Consider the following 17,287-nt stretch of genomic DNA (forward strand, 5'->3'; position numbering starts at 1 on the left):
TACACATCAATAAAAATAATTATTTTTTACATTAATTACATAAATAATCATTTAAAAAATTAATGTAATTACATAACTATATTAAAAAATTACGACAACTTTTTACAAATATATTTAAAAATAAATAAATACGTGTCTAGTGTGATACCACGCTTAAAACGTCTTTTTATAAAAATGCTTACGTTTAATGAACCAGTTATTTTAATTTTTTTAACAAATTAGGATGAGACCGATTTTTTTTTATAACAATAACAATAATAATAAACCTATTTTTTTAGAGATTTAATTGTATTTTTAAATTTTTAGGAATTTAAATGTCTACAAAATAAAAAATTAGGGATATATTTATCTTTTTACCAAAAAGTTTAAAGATATTCGATTTAGATTGTATAATTCGATCGAATCAAATTGGATTTAATAATTATAATGCAAATAATTGAGTTTATTATTATTGCTATAATAAATCAATTTTAATCTAGTTTATTAAAAATAAATTATTAATCAATTTAATAAAAATATCCAATAATAACATGATACGTGTAAACAATCTTAAAAAAAAACATTTTTAATGTCTTTATTAAAACTATCTCCTTATTTTATTTATTTAAAAGAAGATTCTAAGAAACAGAAACGCAATAATTATCCCATAAATACTCACAAAGATATTAGATAATAATTTAGTAAAACACTTAAAAATATGAAAAAATATAGGGTACCAATATATTATCTGTCAATTTATTGTCAACGATAATTAATTATTATATTTTAAACACATATATAAAGAGACACATCTAGAAAATATATCTATAAAAATACTTCTGTTAAACATAGCTATAAAAAAGATATTTTTATTAGACACATTCACAAAGATACTTCTATTAAATACAGTTATAAATAAGAGTTAGCAGAAGTTGACAGAAATGTTATTGGTAACGTAACGGCCCTAAAAAAAATATAGTTGTTGCCAATTGTTCCTTGAGAAGTACTGAAGCCACCACGTTAAGTAAGTTGGTTGCAAACACAAACACAAAGTCACAAAAACACACACACACATAACAAAACAAAACCCATTCATTCATTGATTCACAGCCCCAAATTCTCGACAATTTCTTTCCCCTTCTTATCTCTTCTATATAACCACGCATTCCGCTCACCACACTTTCCATCCACCAAACTCCAAAGCTCGAAACTTTCCATCCCTCTGCATGTTGGGTACCTCTCAAATTCTCAGCTTTCATTCATTCGCATAACAAATTCTCGGAGAGGGTGTTAACCCTGTGGTAGAAGAGTTGCAGACATCACGGCTATTCACGGAGCATCTCGGGTTCTCTTTCATGTCCGAACTGTACGACGCAAGGGTTGCGTAGTTGTTACATCCAACCCTTCGCCGCACGGTGGGCGTGGTGCTCTGCCTTCTGAAGGTGGTAGCCCCTCCGACCTCCTCTTCCTCGCTGGTGGCGGCTCTTCTTCTTCCTCCTCCTTCTTCTAGTTTAGTTGCTTAGAGTAGTTGCTTCTTTCTTTCTGCTACTTTTTCTTCTTTTCTTAAGCCTCTGCTAAGTTAACTTAAGCTGCAAATATAGTGAGATCTTTGTGTTCTTCTTCTTCTTGTTCTTGTTTGCTTTGTTTGGGGTGTTTTTTGTGAGTGAGAGAAAAGAAAAAAAAAAAAAAAGAAGAGAAGATGTTGAGAATTAAGAGGGTTCCTACTGTTGTTTCTAATTATCAAAAAGAGGAGGGTGGAGAGGCTACTCGCCCTGTTGGAGGATGCGGTCGTAACTGCCTCAAAAGCTGCTGCATTCAAGGTACTTGGAACTTGGAATTCTTCTATCATGCCTTCTTTTTGTTATTATTGTTTTATGTTTGTGGTACATGAATATAACATGTATTATTTTCTTTCTGGTTACTTGGTTAGAGTATATAACTTATGTTGTGTGTTTGGATCAGCTTAATATTATTTAAAGTAACTTATAATTTTGAAAAAAAAAAGTGCTTGTGATTTATTTAAAGCAACTTATAATTTCCTATGGGCTATGTTTGTGTTTGTGATTGATTTGTGTTTTCTGGTTTTGAGCAGAGGCAAAGCTTCCTTTGTATGCCTTCAAAAGGCTTGAGAAAGCTAAAGGGAAGGACTTGGCACTCCAAGAATGTGGGGAGCCACCTGTGTCCTTCTTGGATTCACTAATTCTTGGGGAGGTAATGGTGGAACTCTGAATTTCAGATCATGAAAAACTATTTACAATTACAAGTCTTCTTATGTAATTTAGTTCTTCAAGTTTCGTTTTTTGTTAAGATTTTTCCTATTTTTAAAGTCTTAGCATTTAGCAGCTTGTTTTTGTTCATTGAAATTTGGAAGTCATTTGATGGCAGTGGGAAGAACGTATGCAAAGAGGGCTTTTCCGGTATGATGTTACTGCCTGCGAAACCAAGGTCCAGATTGTTTCTTCCTTCTCTTAATTTATCTCTTATTTTGGGATCTGATGTTACCTGTTAGTCTTTTTAAGCTTCGAGAATTTAGAGTTTTAGATGCATAGATATGTATATGGGATTGGTTTTCATGTGTTCTGTGATTTTTCTGTATAGGTGATTCCGGGCGAGTACGGCTTCATTGCACAGCTGAACGAGGGACGCCACCTCAAGAAGAGGCCGACTGAGTTCCGTGTCGACAAGGTCCTGCAGCCTTTTGATCAGAACAAGTTCAACTTCACTAAAGTTGGCCAGGAAGAGCTCCTCTTCCAATTCGAGTCCAGCGACGATGGGGAAGTCCAGTTCTTTCCAAATGCTCCAATTGATGTTGACAATTCTCCTAGCCTTGTTGCTATCAATGTATGTTTTCTTAACCTATGCTCAATTTATGTCTTTGATGGTTAATTAAACTATATATATATGATAGACACTTTATATATGTGATGGTCTTTCTTAACAGGTGAGTCCTATTGAGTATGGGCATGTGCTACTGATTCCCCGGATTTTCGAGTGCTTGCCGCAAAGGATTGATCACGAGAGCTTCTTGCTTGCACTTCACATGGCAGCAGAAGCTGGAAATCCATATTTCCGTCTGGGTTACAACAGCTTGGGCGCTTTCGCCACTATTAACCATCTTCATTTCCAGGTAACGGTTACTTATCGTCATAAGATTAGCATGACACCTTAGTAGTTATGTAGATTTGTTTACTGGAGATTACATATTCTGTCAGTATTGAATTGCAATTTGGTTTTTATTTTGAATTGTGCAGGCTTATTACTTGGCTGCACCCTTTCCAATTGAGAAGGCTCCAACCAAGAAAATTGCCAAATCGAACGCTGGCGTGAAGATCTCTGAACTCCTGAAGTATCCTGTTAGAGGTCTCGTCTTTGAGGGTGGTGATACACTGGAAGATTTGGCAAACATTGTTTCGGATGCTTGCATTTGCCTTCAGAACAACAACATACCTTACAATGTTCTTATTGCTGATTCTGGAAAACAAGTCTTTCTGTTGCCACAGGTACAAATCTTTCTCGATAATCACTCATCTTTCGAAAAAATATCCAAAATTTTCAGATTATTGATGCGATTAGACGAACAGTGTTATGCAGAGAAACAAGCTCTTGGAGAAGTGGATGCTGAGCTTCTTGACACTCAAGTGAACCCTGCCGTGTGGGAGATTAGCGGCCACATGGTTCTGAAGAGGAAGAAGGATTACGAAGAGGCATCCGAAGCCAATGCTTGGAGGCTTCTCGCAGAGGTCTCGCTTTCTGAGGCGAGGTTTGAAGAGGTCAATGCTCTTATCTTTGAAGCCATTGCCTCTTTTGAGTTGGAAGTCAAGGCTGAAACCTCCGAGGAGGAAGTCAATGCAGCGAAATCAAAGGCTCGTCCTGCCAAGGCCATGGTAGCTGGTACACAAGAATGCCTTGTTCTTCAGTAACAAGGTTTTCATTATTCATGTCAACAACAAACATTGCTACAATCATTCTTCTACCTTCTAGGTAGAAGCTACTTTTAAGTTTCATTATGTTGTGCCTTAATGAACCAAATAAGCAAGTATGCTATGTATGCAGGTTCTTGCTTTTATGTGGCTTTGTGTTGCTTTGTTATGCTTTGCGCCGTCTTTTGACTTCGTAATATGTAATAACTACTCTCATGTAGCCGTTTGATCCATGTAGTCGACCCTATCTACCTAGTGGGATAAGGCGATGTTGTTTCTGTAATAACTGCTCTCATGAGCTGAATGTTGACTTGTAAGTGCTCGTTGTGTAATGAAATTGCTTGACATGATGTATGAATATACCTAATTCTTCATTTCTTTGCCAGAAACCTGCCACATTTAGTTATAAAGCATGTATATATTGAGTATGTGCTGTATTTTTAGGACCATATTAGTGATTGTTCTTCTTTAGAATCTGGTTTGAGATGATGCCAGTTTTTCATTTTTCTTGATCTATTATTGTCATTTGATATTGCTGTTAAGTTCTAACATCAAGTTATGATCCTTCTAACACGTTTATGTGCTATCATCAAGTTATCAATTTGATCACATTTTGAGAATTATCCATATTATTAATTTATTATCATTTTTTCCCTTTTTGATCTCTCTGTAAATTTAGTTCTGATCCTTTGAAGTCCATCCACAAAAATGCTTCAACTATGGATTCTCAAGCACTGATATTATTCAAAGTTTAGGGTTTACAATCAAATTTGCATCTTTATAAAATAGAATTTAATTTTGATGCACTGTCAGTGTAAAGTAGTTTTACACATGTATTCAATTAACGGATGTGATTATATGACTTTGTAAAACGCTTTTATTACACCTAAAATATGTAAGACTTGAATCAACTTTCATTGGCTATTACACCTAAAAAGAGTAGGGGTGAGCACGGGTAGCGGGTACCCGATTACCCATCCGAATCCGAACCAAACTAATTAAATTAGTTCTGAAATCAATGGGTAATCGGATCCAATCCGAACCAAACTGATGGTTTTTGTTAGTGATTGGTTCGAGTATTGGTTTTGGGGGTGCGGAACCCGAACCAACCCACAAATCCGATCATATATTAATTAAATAAAAAAAATAAAAAAATATATATGGCTTTTTTATTAGACAATGATTATTCATTATTAATATGTTTTGATTTTAATGAGTTTAGTTTTTAATATATTTGGTGTTTAACATGTTTGGATTATTTCTATTAATGTTACATGTTTATTGTACTTGTTGAATTTTTAAAATAAAAATTTAGTTTTTTTTCATGAATTTCAAAGTTATCGAGCACCTAATTATCCGAAACAATCCGTTCTTAATCGGTTTGATTTGGTTTGGATACATGTACAAAAAAATGCAAATCTGAACCAAACCGAACCAATTATATTTTGATTGGTTCGATTCTAATTTTATCATAAACACGAACCAACTGACCCGTGCTCACCCCTAAAAAAGAGAACTTCTAGATGATTTGCACATAAAATTTTTGTACAAGCTTTTTAGGTCTCATTCTAAAATATTCACTAAAACCAAATCAAGATTAACCATACTTTTGCTTTCTTTAAGATAGGACAAAAATATAGAGTCAATATCACATGAGACAACATAGTTGTGCAAATGCCAAATAGGATACTATCTATAATGAATGTTCTAGAGATCATTATCTTAAGGCATGCATTGCCATTTCATGTGTGTTACTATAACCATCCCATGCTTATAGTTCATGCATTGACATTCATGACACAGCTTTAGCATCATGCCAATGCAAAAAGCCTTAACTACCCTTGTAAGATGCCTTGTTTTGAGGATCCATCAACACAAAAGTAGTCTTAAAGCTGCTATACACGCTTTTAATTAATGCAATCCAAGCATACAACAATCATATGACAAGAATGAAAATGATGTGTTAGGACAACGATTTTCTTAATGTGTTATGAATAGCATAAAGCTAACCTCTCCATGATTTTCATTCTTTCACCCATTCTTTGTACACCTTTATGTATTATTTGAAGTTATATAGTCTAAATCTACCAAAAAAATCAACTGCCTATATGAAATATATATTAAAATATTAAATTTATTAAAAACAAATTAAATAACACATGTATTTATATACTAATTTTTTGTGTGTACATAATATTTTTGTTAATAGCTATTTATGAACATAGTTCAATTAACGAGTCAATTTTTTTCGGTCAACATCAATTAACTTTTTTTAAATTCTAAATTATGAATAATAAATTTTAAATTTTAAATTTTAAATTCTAAATCCTAAATTTTCTAAAAATTGAGGGTTAAGAAAATAATGTTACAACAAATAAAAAATTTAGCTAATATTGGTTACTTAAAAGTTAGTTCCATGTATTTTTTCTAACAACAAAATTTTATATCAACATGTAAGATCAATGAAAACCACTATATAGATCAAACGACACTAAAATATTATAACAAATATAATAATACAACTATGATTTTTTATCTTTTTTTTTTTAAACCGAGCCAACGAGTTATAGTTCAAATGGCATAATCTCTTCATAGTCACCTAGAGGTTGCGAGTTCGAGTTTTACTCCAATGGAGTATCTGTGCAATGTGTACAATGGGGGTCGATTCAGATCAGATGTTTATTACTCCTAGTACCTGGATGGTCTGGATAGTATGAGTGTATTGTGTTTGAGAAATTAGTAGTATTTTATCCTAAATGTTCATTTTTTAACTCATATTAGGCCAAATAAATAGTCCATTATACACATCGTACAAATACTCCATTGACTTGCTAGCGGGATTCAATGTAATAATATAATCCAAACATAAATTGATGATGAAATCATGTTTGTTAGTCAATTGATGTAACATTGTAACTCCAAGACACACCGTCCACCGCCCAATGCATGAGACAATGCTAGTCTTCCATGCAAGAAAAAACATGTGATCCCACATTGTTAGACAAGCAACTAAGTTGTCATTACCTATGAAATAAACCTATAAATACACCTTCCAAATCCTAACCTCAATGCCAATAAATTCTTGAACATGAATCCCAAATCAAAGTCTTTAGCCCTTCTCACATTGATGCTTCTATTACTAACCAAAATAGAGGCAAACACAAAACCAAAAGAAGTGAACAATGAACAAGTTACCAAAATGTCATCAACACCAAACCAATTGCCACCCATCACCAACTGCCAACAACGGCCGTGGGTGTGTAGTGCGGGTGAGTTTCCTCCAAGACTTTTTTGTTGCCAAAATACTTGTGTCGATGTGAGTTCCGACATAGACAACTGCGGTTTATGTGGTATAAGATGTAGATTTAACTACCAATGTTGTAACCGGTTGTGTCTAAACACAAATATAAGTCCATTTAATTGTGGTCGATGTGGTAACATATGTCCTTTTGGAACTTTTTGCATTAATGGTTTGTGTACAACTATTCAACAACCGGTCCCCGGGCCACCTGTCACACCTATTTTGCCGCCGGCGCCGGTGACACCAATATTTCCTTCTCCGCCACTAAGTATTCCACCATTGATGCCGCCGGTGAAACCAATAATATCGCCTCCTCCGCCTCAAATTTCGCCATTGCCATTGCCATTGCCGCCGCCAGTGTTGCCTCCTGAGCAAAATTCACCACTATCACAACCACCAATATTTTCTCCATAGCCAAAAAAAAAAAAAAAATTAAATCTACCTAAAATTCTCATTTGGCCACCTACAATAATATTATGAGTGGTATCTATAATTATTTGTCCCTATAGTATCACAAGTTTATGGTTATGCCATTTTCCCTATTGTTTTTAGATTTGATGAAGTGTTGTGCTATGAATCTTGTTGGTCAAGAATCATGATGAAGCATTATTATTGTTTTTAATTGGCTATTGTATGCTTATATATATTGGTGGAAAAATAATATTGAATTTGTTATACTATTGAGTGTATATGAGCTTGATCTTGGTGGCTATAATGTGGTTTAATTAATATATAATTATGGGAAAGTATACGGAACTAACTCCAAACCAACCAAGAATGGAACAACTTAATTAATTATAAATATAGTAATTAGTTTTATTTATTTATGATTTAAAATATTGGTTATTAAATGTTTCACCATATTCAAATTAGGAGGAGATACGTTCAGTATTATTGCAACATGAATCACGGAAATTGATTCAATTAGCTTCCGTCTCTTCACCCTCCTTCTCTTTCCAAATGCTTAAAATATGATAAATCAGAAAACTGATTCAGAACCATTCAATTTACAAAGAAAATAAACATCCTAATGTTTAGTATAAACACCATCCACGTAGAGGTTTTGAATTCACCCAAAAATATTTGGCTGATTTTTTGCTGGAACCATATTGGTTTCTAACATTATTGAATTGGGTAATGCTAGGTAGACAAAAAAAACAGCCAGAACTTATCTTATTTAGCATTAATTAATTATCGCAACAATTAATAAATGCTAAATAAGGTAAGTTATGGCTGTTTTTAACTTATTTTCTTTGATTACCAAATATTTCCGTATTGAATTATTAATGGTGTCTTAAGATTGAGACTCTTCAAGTAGTAAGCAATATGAATATGGGAGCGCATACATTACTAAACTAAATCTTCTAATTTGAAACTTATTCATATACACTAGATTCTAAAAGTAAAATAAATCAAATTATTATTAACTACGAACACCAATGGGACATAATTATATACACTTATCAAACTGAAATTCAATTATGAAATTTTTGAACATTCATTCAAGGGAACATGATACATCTTCAAATAAACTTTAATATATAATTTATGGCCTTCTCTCCCTTCTCATAATTATTTAAGCTTCTTGGCTGTTTCCAAATTCTTTCTTAGTGAAAAAATCTCTCTTGTATAGTAGTGTTGCCTATCTATCACCAATCCAAGGAATAGAGAGAATCCTGCCCAAAAATAATCCTCATTTTAACATATGATTTCATGATATATTCATAATGTATTATGTTATCATGTAATAATAATATACCAATTAAGGAGAAGCTTAATAACATATATATGAAGCCTCTTCAAACAATCCAATGTTATTCTATTGGTGGCATATCAAAATTCTTTTTCTTGCCAAGAACCATGTCTATGGCATAATTTAGGTCAAACAAATTTTTTAATACATATAAAATCATTGATTTATATTTTATGGTTGTGATCCCTCTATTTTTTTACTGTTTTGGTAAAAAGGGAAAAAAATTCCACAATTAAGTGAAATAAATTAAATCTCTACTTATCTCATTATCATGTATATAGATTAAATAAAGGTTAAGTACGATTTTAGTTCTCAAGGTAGGGGCTAAAAATTGTTTTCATCCCTAACTTTTTTTGCTTACAAAATCGTTCCTAAGATTTAACTTAGTTTTAAAATCGTTTATTTTACCAAAAATCAAGTTAAACCTTATGGACGATTTTGTAAGCAAAAAAAGTTAGGGACGAAAAAAATTTTCAACCCCTAAAAACTAAAATCGTACTTAACCCATTAAATAATTTACATTTACGGTTTAAAATATGAGTACCTATCTCCAATAAAACTTTTACCTACTTTTGAGACATTTTGATCCGTGACCAATATTTTCTTTTTTATAAGGACAGAAATCATTAAATTATTAATTTTAAAGGTCTAAAAAGCTATTTAACCATAGTATTTTCTTTTAAAAAAAATGAGAGAAATTTATGAGATTTAATTTAAACCTCCCAAGTGTACCTTTAAGAAACTAATTAAGCAGATATCAATACACATATACAAACATTATTAGAAGGCAAAAAATTAAATTAAAGAAATAATATTTTTCAGGAAATTTAATTTACCCATGAGAGATGCTTCAAGGAGTCTATGTGCCATTAGAACTTCATCAGTTGGATTAATTAATCCACCACTCTCACTTGAACGCTTTTGGATTTTGGTTATGGTATAAATGGTGGATCCAAAAACAACAAACATTGTTGTTGCCACTGTTTTTGTGACCAATGGACCTCTTCCTTGTTTCAAGAGATCAAGCCCTTTGATCACTAATTTTCTTATTGGATTTGCAAAAGATAGAATCAATATGAATGCCATTTCAATCATCACAAGTGCAAACAAAAGATGAATCATCTTTGCTTAGGAACTTGTTTGGATATGTTAGTGTTGATTCTATGAAATGAAAATGCTTCTCATTTTCCCCTTCTTTTCTTTTGTACTTAGTTTTTTATATGATGGATGATTTTGGAGACTTAAGAGGTTAAGCAAAGAATTATACTGTGCGTTATTTCTTCCATGAGAATAGCTTTGAATATGAGGAATCAATGGTAACAAGCTTGATGAGAATAAAATTGAATATGACCCTCAAGATTGGTTTTCTTTTCTCTTTTATTACCTTACCTAGTTACCTTGATTATCCAAGGACAATGGTGTTTTTTGGTTGCCCACGGTATCCCCCAACCCGATAGGTCAAGGACTAATTCGTCGCGGATCGGAGCTCCATTTAAGGGTCTACTGCTGGCTAATGGGTTGCTGCATGCACAAGGCAGAATTCAAACCCCCGACACTTGCTTAAGCGGACGAGTGAGCTGACCACTTAGAAAATGGTGTTTTTAATTAAGCACAATGGTGTTTGATAACTTTACATGTTGGCTTTCAATTAAGCAAAGAGTATAAAATATAATAGTTAATTTATTGTTTTGATTAATCTTTTGTATTCCTTTCCAACATATTCTTCAACCTATCACTCATTATTATTATTATTATTAGATAACACAATAAACTTGAGTACTTAATAAATTTTATGAGCATACTTGAAAAATAATTAAATTTTTTGAAACTTATTAAAAGTAAATGTAATTAATTATTTTTTATGTTTATATAAATTCTAGCCTAAAATAAAAACAAATGATTTTAGATTAATATTTTAAAAAAGTAGAGAAAATAAAGCTTGAGACTAAAATTACTAAAATGATATTTTTTAATAAAATATTATTATTTGTTAATTCCGTCTTTTGCAATTTGCATCCAATCTATTGGTGAGTAGCAAATCATTAAATAGAATTTAAATCTGAGTTGGATTAATTTTTGACATGTCAAACTAAAAGATATCATAAAAAATATAAAATAAAATAAAATAAAATATTTTAAATTTAAAAAAAAAAGATATTATCAATTATGCCACTCTTTTTTGTTTTTATATATATATATATATATATATATATATATATATAGTTTGTTTGAATATTATTAATTGTAAAAATATCTTTTTTTTAGTGTGTTTTGTAAAAGTTTAATAATAAAAATATAAATACTAAAAATATTAAAAAATATTTTTTGTGAAAGTTATAATTTAGATTTTTTTTTAAAAAATTATTTAAAAAAATTATTTTTAATATAATAAATAAATAAATAATATTTTATATTATTATATCTAAACATAATTATTAAATAAAAAATATTTTTATATAAATATTAGAACATAAAATTATTTTTATTTTTTTTAAAAAATAATTAAAAAAATATTTTTGTAAAAGTTGAACAGCAGATCTATAGGCTTACAAAAGAAAAACGACGGCGTTTGGTTTGAGTAAGAGAGAATCAGAGGAAGAACAGAGAAAGAGTGATACAGTGTGTGTGCGTCAGAGTCAGCAAGCTCCAACACCCAGAAATGGAGTCGCCGCCATTCCATTTCTACTCTGCTTCGCGACCCACCATCTCTCTCCCTTCATATTCTTCTTCTTCATTCCTTTTTCTTCATAAAAATCCTTCATTCATAAAAACCTCACGTTCCACCAACGTCAGCTACTCAAGAAGCTTCTCTGTTCGTGCTTCTTCTTCTTCTACCAGTGATTCTGGTCTGCTCTCTCTCTTTTCATGGATACCCTTTTTGAGATTTATGTAAAATTTTCAATTTTTATTATCATTACCGTTCTGACTTTTGTTCTGTGGTGCAGTGGTGACTCTGCTTGATTATGGGGCTGGCAATGTTCGAAGTGTTAGGAATGCTATCAAGCACCTTGGTTTTGATATCAAAGATGTAAAATTTTTATGCCATTTCTTAATGGGGTTGCTTTCAGAAGAGGAAAAAAAAAGATAACTTTTTGTTGTTGTTAATGTTAGGTGCAAACTCCAGAAGACATTTTGAATGCAAGCCGGCTTATATTTCCTGGTGTTGGAGCATTCGGCAATGCCATGGATGTCTTGAACAAGACAGGGTATTGTTTTCTCTGTTCCTTTTATTTTAATTTTGTTATATTTTGTCTGATCAAGTAGTATGATTCTACTATGCTTGTAGCTGGATTGATTGTTTGCTAGTTAAAGTAGTTGAATTCTGTGGTAACAATTTGGTTATTCATTGTCTTCTGTTGGATTAAGAATTTAAGTTTGTCTACATTAGCACCATGAGCTAACTGCCTATGCAAAAAGAAGTTATGTAGTGGGGTTTACAGATGAAATGATGAACTAATTCCTAAGAGGATGAGGTTAAAGATTTTGAGGGTATACAAGTAGGAAATACGGAAACTCCCAAATTTGGAATTAGCTTAGATTTTTAGCGCTTGCACCCTAAAGTCTATCTTCTCATTTAGGTCAAAATTTCCAAATTTTCTTTCTAGTGTCAACCATCAACTGATAACATGTTTCTGCAGAATGGCTGAAGCACTGTGTGCATATATCGAAAAGGATCGCCCATTTTTAGGGATTTGTCTTGGACTTCAACTACTTTTTGAATCCAGTGAGGAGAATGGACCAGGTCAGCTATAAATCTCTCAGTTGATTTTTTGTTTTTAATTTTAATGTGGTCTGATCATAAAAGGAGAGAATTATGGGAGGCAATGTTAATAGATATTACACAGAAAGCTAGCTTTCTGGATACTGCAAAAGGCAATTTGCCTTTATTTTCAATAATCTTAGTGAAATAGGGAACTGACAACTCTACGTGTGACTCAGTAAAGGGTCTTGGCCTGATCCCTGGAACTGTTGGGCGATTTGATTCATCAAATGGTTTTAGAGTCCCGCATATTGGCTGGAATGCTTTACACATTACAAAGGACTCGGGAATTTTGGATGATGTTGGAAAACGCCATGTATATTTTGTGCACTCTTACCGTGCCATGCCTGTATGTTATGCTTTCCTTTACAATCTCCATTTCATGATTTTCGACTATTACTTATTGGTGGGGGAAAAAGAAAGAAAAGAAAAGGAACAAAAAGAAGATTTGTGAGTGTTTTAAGTAAACACAGTTATCTTATTCTGTTTCAGTCTGATAACAACAAAGAATGGGTCTCCTCCACCTGCAACTATGGTGATACATTTATAGCATCTATTAGACGAGGAAATGTGCATGCAGTTCAATTCCATCCAGAAAAGAGTGGAGGTAAGTTTTATCTAGTATTTTTTGATCTTCTAGTCTTCAGCTGCTCTTTGTGAAGTTTTTAGTATACTATATGCATTAATATTCTTTCGGGGAAAATAGAGTAGTCATGTTTGTGGCGCGTGTGTGTGTGTGTGTTTCTAGCAATCTTTTGTTGGAATTAGAAGAGTATTGTTTTTAAAATTTATGGGGGAAAAATTCTAAACATTTTCCATTGGAATTTTTTCATGAGCTGTCTTAATTCTCTACTAATTCCTCAAAATGAATTTTCAGATGTTGGTCTTTCTATTTTGAGGAGATTTTTGTATCCAAAGTCGCAAATGACAAAGGTGACCTTCGTACAACTCTTGATACTCATTTTTTGTATCTGTTAATACTGTTATTGTGACCTATGGTAAGCTAATCATTTATAATATTCATTTGAAGTCAGAAGCCTGGTGAAGGGAAAGCCTCAAAACTTGCACAAAGGGTAATTTCATGAAAATTCTTTTCAAGTATGTTTTTGCTTGGGTGTCATTTGTTATTTTGGTTTGCTAACAAATCATTGCCTTGTTAAGGTGATTGCTTGTCTCGATGTGAGGGCAAATGATAAGGGAGACCTTGTTGTAACCAAAGGAGACCAGTATGATGTAAGAGAAAACACAAATGAGAAGGAGGTATGCTAGATAATATACATTTTCTAATAATTGTTATAACTTATGACATTGTTTCTATATAATTCATAAAAAAGAAAACCAGTTATAAACTTCAATCAATTATTCAAATAATCTATTTATTGTGCTGACGCAAAGACACGGCTAATTGTTGGCCTTTCATTGAATTGCTTATGAGTATAGTCTTGAAGTCAAACCTCTTGCGTAGTTGTATATCTGTTTCTTTTCTTGGTATATCTATATTTGAGATAGGAGCATAACTTGTGCGTCATTCTAAACAAAAAAGATAGGAGCATCTTCTACAAAATCAATTCAAGTGCTCTTAAATTTTCTGCAGTCAGCATCTGGATTTTCTTCTCATTTGGGAATAAGATTATTTTCATTACCTAACAACGATCTTTGTAATATTAGGTGAGGAATCTTGGAAAGCCAGTTGAGCTTGCTAGACAGTACTATTTAGATGGTGCTGATGAGGTATGCCTTTTACCTTTCCATTCAATACACGTATTATGAAGAATTTTGTTTCTAATTGAATCCCTCCCTCACCCTTTAATTGCAGGTTAGCTTCCTAAATATTACTGGTTTTCGTGACTTCCCTCTTGGCGACTTGCCAATGTTGCAGGTTTGTGAAATGCAAAAAAAAAAAAAAAATGAACATTTTCAATGAGTTTGTTTCAAATTGTAGTTTATCCAACATCCACAATGTATTTTCATGCTTGTCATGCTTCATAGGTATTGAAATACACATCAGAAAATGTTTTTGTACCCTTGACAGTTGGGGGTGGGATTAGAGATTTTACAGATGCGAATGGCAGGTATGTTTAGTAGTCAATATGGTGTTTATACTTTCGAGTTTCAAGCTATAGATTTCCTTTTGATTTTAAATTATCAATTAAGATTTTCATCATAATAATTGTTCTCTTAGGCACTACACTAGTTTGCAAGTTGCTTCAGAATATTTTAGGTCCGGAGCTGATAAGATATCCATTGGAAGTGACGCAGTTTATGCTGCAGAAGAATATCTGAGAACTGGAGTATGGAATTCAACCCATTAATTTTTTCTAATAATATGTGCTTACACACTTACACACGCGCACACAGACATTGATAGTTTGCGTTGACCTCTTATATGGTGTTTGTGGTCTTTTAGGTGAAAACTGGAAAGACCAGCTTAGAGCAGATTTCCAGAGTTTACGGAAATCAGGTAAGTCAACATCTGGTAGTTGATATATGCATGTCTTACATTCTCTTTTGATCTCATCCTTGTAAGATAACGAGTTCTTCTCTTTATTGTAGGTATGATAGATTAAGAACCTTTTGCCAAAGTGATATTCCTCAGTGAGTGAGTATGATGCATGTATAGAGATAATTGGGTATAATGTAATGGTCAATTTTCACCGTGCAGGCAGTGGTGGTTAGTATCGATCCTCGTAGGGTGTATGTAAAGAATCCCACAGATGTTCAGTTCAAGACTATAAGGGTGTCAAATCGAGGTAAACATTCTTTTTCCCTCCTATTTTCTATTTTGTGATGTACATCTCTGATCTTCTATATACATCCATAATCTCAGAAACATCCATCTTATAGTGAAGAGATATTAAGTGTTTGAATCCCTTTTTATGTTGATTTTAGGTCCAAATGGAGAGGAATATGCCTGGTATCAGTGTACAGTAAGCCTTGTTATCTCATTTAATATTTCCGGTTTTTTTTCTCAATAAATGATATTCGCTTTGAATTATTAAACTTGTTGAGTAAACTAGCCATCTTGTCATGAGATTGTAATTTATAGAGATCTTGAAACATCATTAAAGGGAAAGAATGTTGATGAAATCATTTGATTTTTTCATCCCAAGGTATCATTGTCCTCCTCGTTCTTAATACTTACTTTTGTTTGTGCAAAGGTAAATGGAGGGCGAGAAGGCCGGCCGATAGGTGCTTATGAGTTAGCGAAAGCAGTTGAAGAACTTGGTGCCGGAGAAATACTACTCAACTGCATAGACTGTGATGGTAAATCTAACTCTCTGTTTAATTGGTTCCTGCTGAATATTTTTTCTTTGGTTTGGTTTTTCTTTTTTTTCCCAGACTTTTTCGATAAATGGAAGTTGAGAAGTATAACCTATTTGGTTTGTTTTATTTAATTTTAAAAACAATGACTTTAGTTTACTTTTTCTTGTTCTTTGCCTTCTTCAGTTCTTCATTTTTTCCCAAAGTTATTAGCTTTTGGGATAAATTGATGATATATTTTAAGCCTAGTTATACACAAATTCTGCTTCCTGTCTTCTAATGTACTCTTCTCTTCTGTAAATGTTTCAGGTCAAGGAAAAGGATTTGATATAGATTTAGTTAAGTTGATCTCAGATGCTGTAAGTATCCCGGTGATCGCAAGTAGTGGTGCCGGTGCTGCTGAACACTTCTCTGAGGTGTTCGCGAAAACAAATGCTTCTGCTGCGCTTGCTGCCGGCATTTTTCACAGAAAGGAGGTACAGATTCCCTTGTTTATACGCGCTTCATGAACATTTATGGCCATTCATAATTTCAAACAACAATGACTGAATGTTTAGTCAAGCATGTTTATTCAGTCATAGAATTTGATCCTAGTTTATTTGCCATTTAATTACAGGTGCCTATTCAAACTGTAAAAGAGCATTTGTTGAAGGAAGGTATAGAAGTCCGAATCTGATCTTGTTTTTACAGGCACACATTTTTTAGATGTAGTTTGTACTAAGAAATTTGTTCTAATCTTTGCATCTCTCAGAAATCTTACAGACTTTTGTAAAATTTACCATACCTTTTTGGCTTTTTCTTTTCATGGTGACTTAGATTAAGGAATTTTCACCATCTTCTCTTCTATCTCTTGGACCTACCTTTTGCCTATTATTAATAAGGATTTGTGACATTTCTCTCTTGCATGTTATGATGTATGATGTTTACTTTTAAGTTTTAATAGCTATAATCTTCAATATGCAAAGCCACTTCCTGAGTTTCATGTCCAGCAATAATACCATATCCTATAAATGATAGTTTGGTTCATTAACATTCAAGAGTTAACTCCACTTAATGATTTGGTTTGTTTTGGATATAAATTCTTATCGATAAGGAAACAACCCAGTTAAAGTTAAAATAGAATGCACATATCAAACCACACAAACAATCTAGAGTTCATTTTTACAAATTGTTATTTAAAGTGAAGATCAATTGTTAATCACATAACAATTGCTCCATGCGCATGTGCTGTTCTCATGGGTGCGGTGCATGCGACCGAGATGTGGTCGTCGTCATATCTGTCCTCCCCTCCTCTTGGGATTGGCACCGGCAGC

General features: G+C 32.8%; 4 protein-coding genes across 4 annotated transcripts; 3 read left to right on the plus strand and 1 right to left on the minus strand.

Moving 5' to 3' along the window:
• Positions 1-922: 922 nt before the first annotated feature.
• On the plus strand, positions 923-4,273 carry LOC112766070 (GDP-L-galactose phosphorylase 1). The gene is made up of 7 exons (XM_025811923.3): positions 923-1,799; positions 2,072-2,190; positions 2,365-2,424; positions 2,578-2,820; positions 2,921-3,106; positions 3,231-3,479; positions 3,561-4,273. The coding sequence occupies exons 1-7, from the start codon at positions 1,679-1,681 to the stop codon at positions 3,897-3,899; spliced, it is 1,317 nt and encodes a 438-aa protein (XP_025667708.1). The 5' UTR covers positions 923-1,678; the 3' UTR covers positions 3,900-4,273.
• Positions 4,274-6,978: 2,705 nt separating this feature from the next.
• Positions 6,979-7,878, plus strand: LOC112767195 (uncharacterized). The gene has a single exon (XM_025813078.3). It carries the CDS (start codon positions 6,988-6,990, stop codon positions 7,612-7,614), a length of 627 nt encoding a protein of 208 aa, XP_025668863.1. The 5' UTR covers positions 6,979-6,987; the 3' UTR covers positions 7,615-7,878.
• A 721-nt stretch (positions 7,879-8,599) lies between these two features.
• LOC112765434 (uncharacterized) lies at positions 8,600-10,149 on the minus strand. Its single transcript, XM_025811333.3, has 2 exons — positions 9,790-10,149; positions 8,600-8,876 (listed from the first exon to the last, which is right to left on the minus strand). Exons 1-2 carry the CDS (start codon positions 10,073-10,075, stop codon positions 8,773-8,775), a joined length of 390 nt encoding a protein of 129 aa, XP_025667118.1. The 5' UTR covers positions 10,076-10,149; the 3' UTR covers positions 8,600-8,772.
• A 1,365-nt stretch (positions 10,150-11,514) lies between these two features.
• On the plus strand, positions 11,515-16,866 carry LOC112765474 (imidazole glycerol phosphate synthase hisHF, chloroplastic). Its single transcript, XM_025811373.3, has 19 exons — positions 11,515-11,799; positions 11,899-11,981; positions 12,065-12,159; positions 12,592-12,695; positions 12,893-13,062; positions 13,206-13,320; positions 13,591-13,646; positions 13,748-13,786; positions 13,875-13,973; positions 14,382-14,444; positions 14,530-14,592; positions 14,703-14,785; positions 14,896-15,004; positions 15,121-15,174; positions 15,376-15,463; positions 15,603-15,640; positions 15,872-15,977; positions 16,284-16,450; positions 16,591-16,866. Exons 1-19 carry the CDS (start codon positions 11,613-11,615, stop codon positions 16,648-16,650), a joined length of 1,779 nt encoding a protein of 592 aa, XP_025667158.1. The 5' UTR covers positions 11,515-11,612; the 3' UTR covers positions 16,651-16,866.
• Positions 16,867-17,287: the final 421 nt, after the last annotated feature.

This window comes from Arachis hypogaea, chromosome 17 (assembly GCF_003086295.3).
Source record: "Arachis hypogaea cultivar Tifrunner chromosome 17, arahy.Tifrunner.gnm2.J5K5, whole genome shotgun sequence".
Classification (NCBI taxonomy): Eukaryota; Viridiplantae; Streptophyta; class Magnoliopsida; order Fabales; family Fabaceae; genus Arachis; species Arachis hypogaea.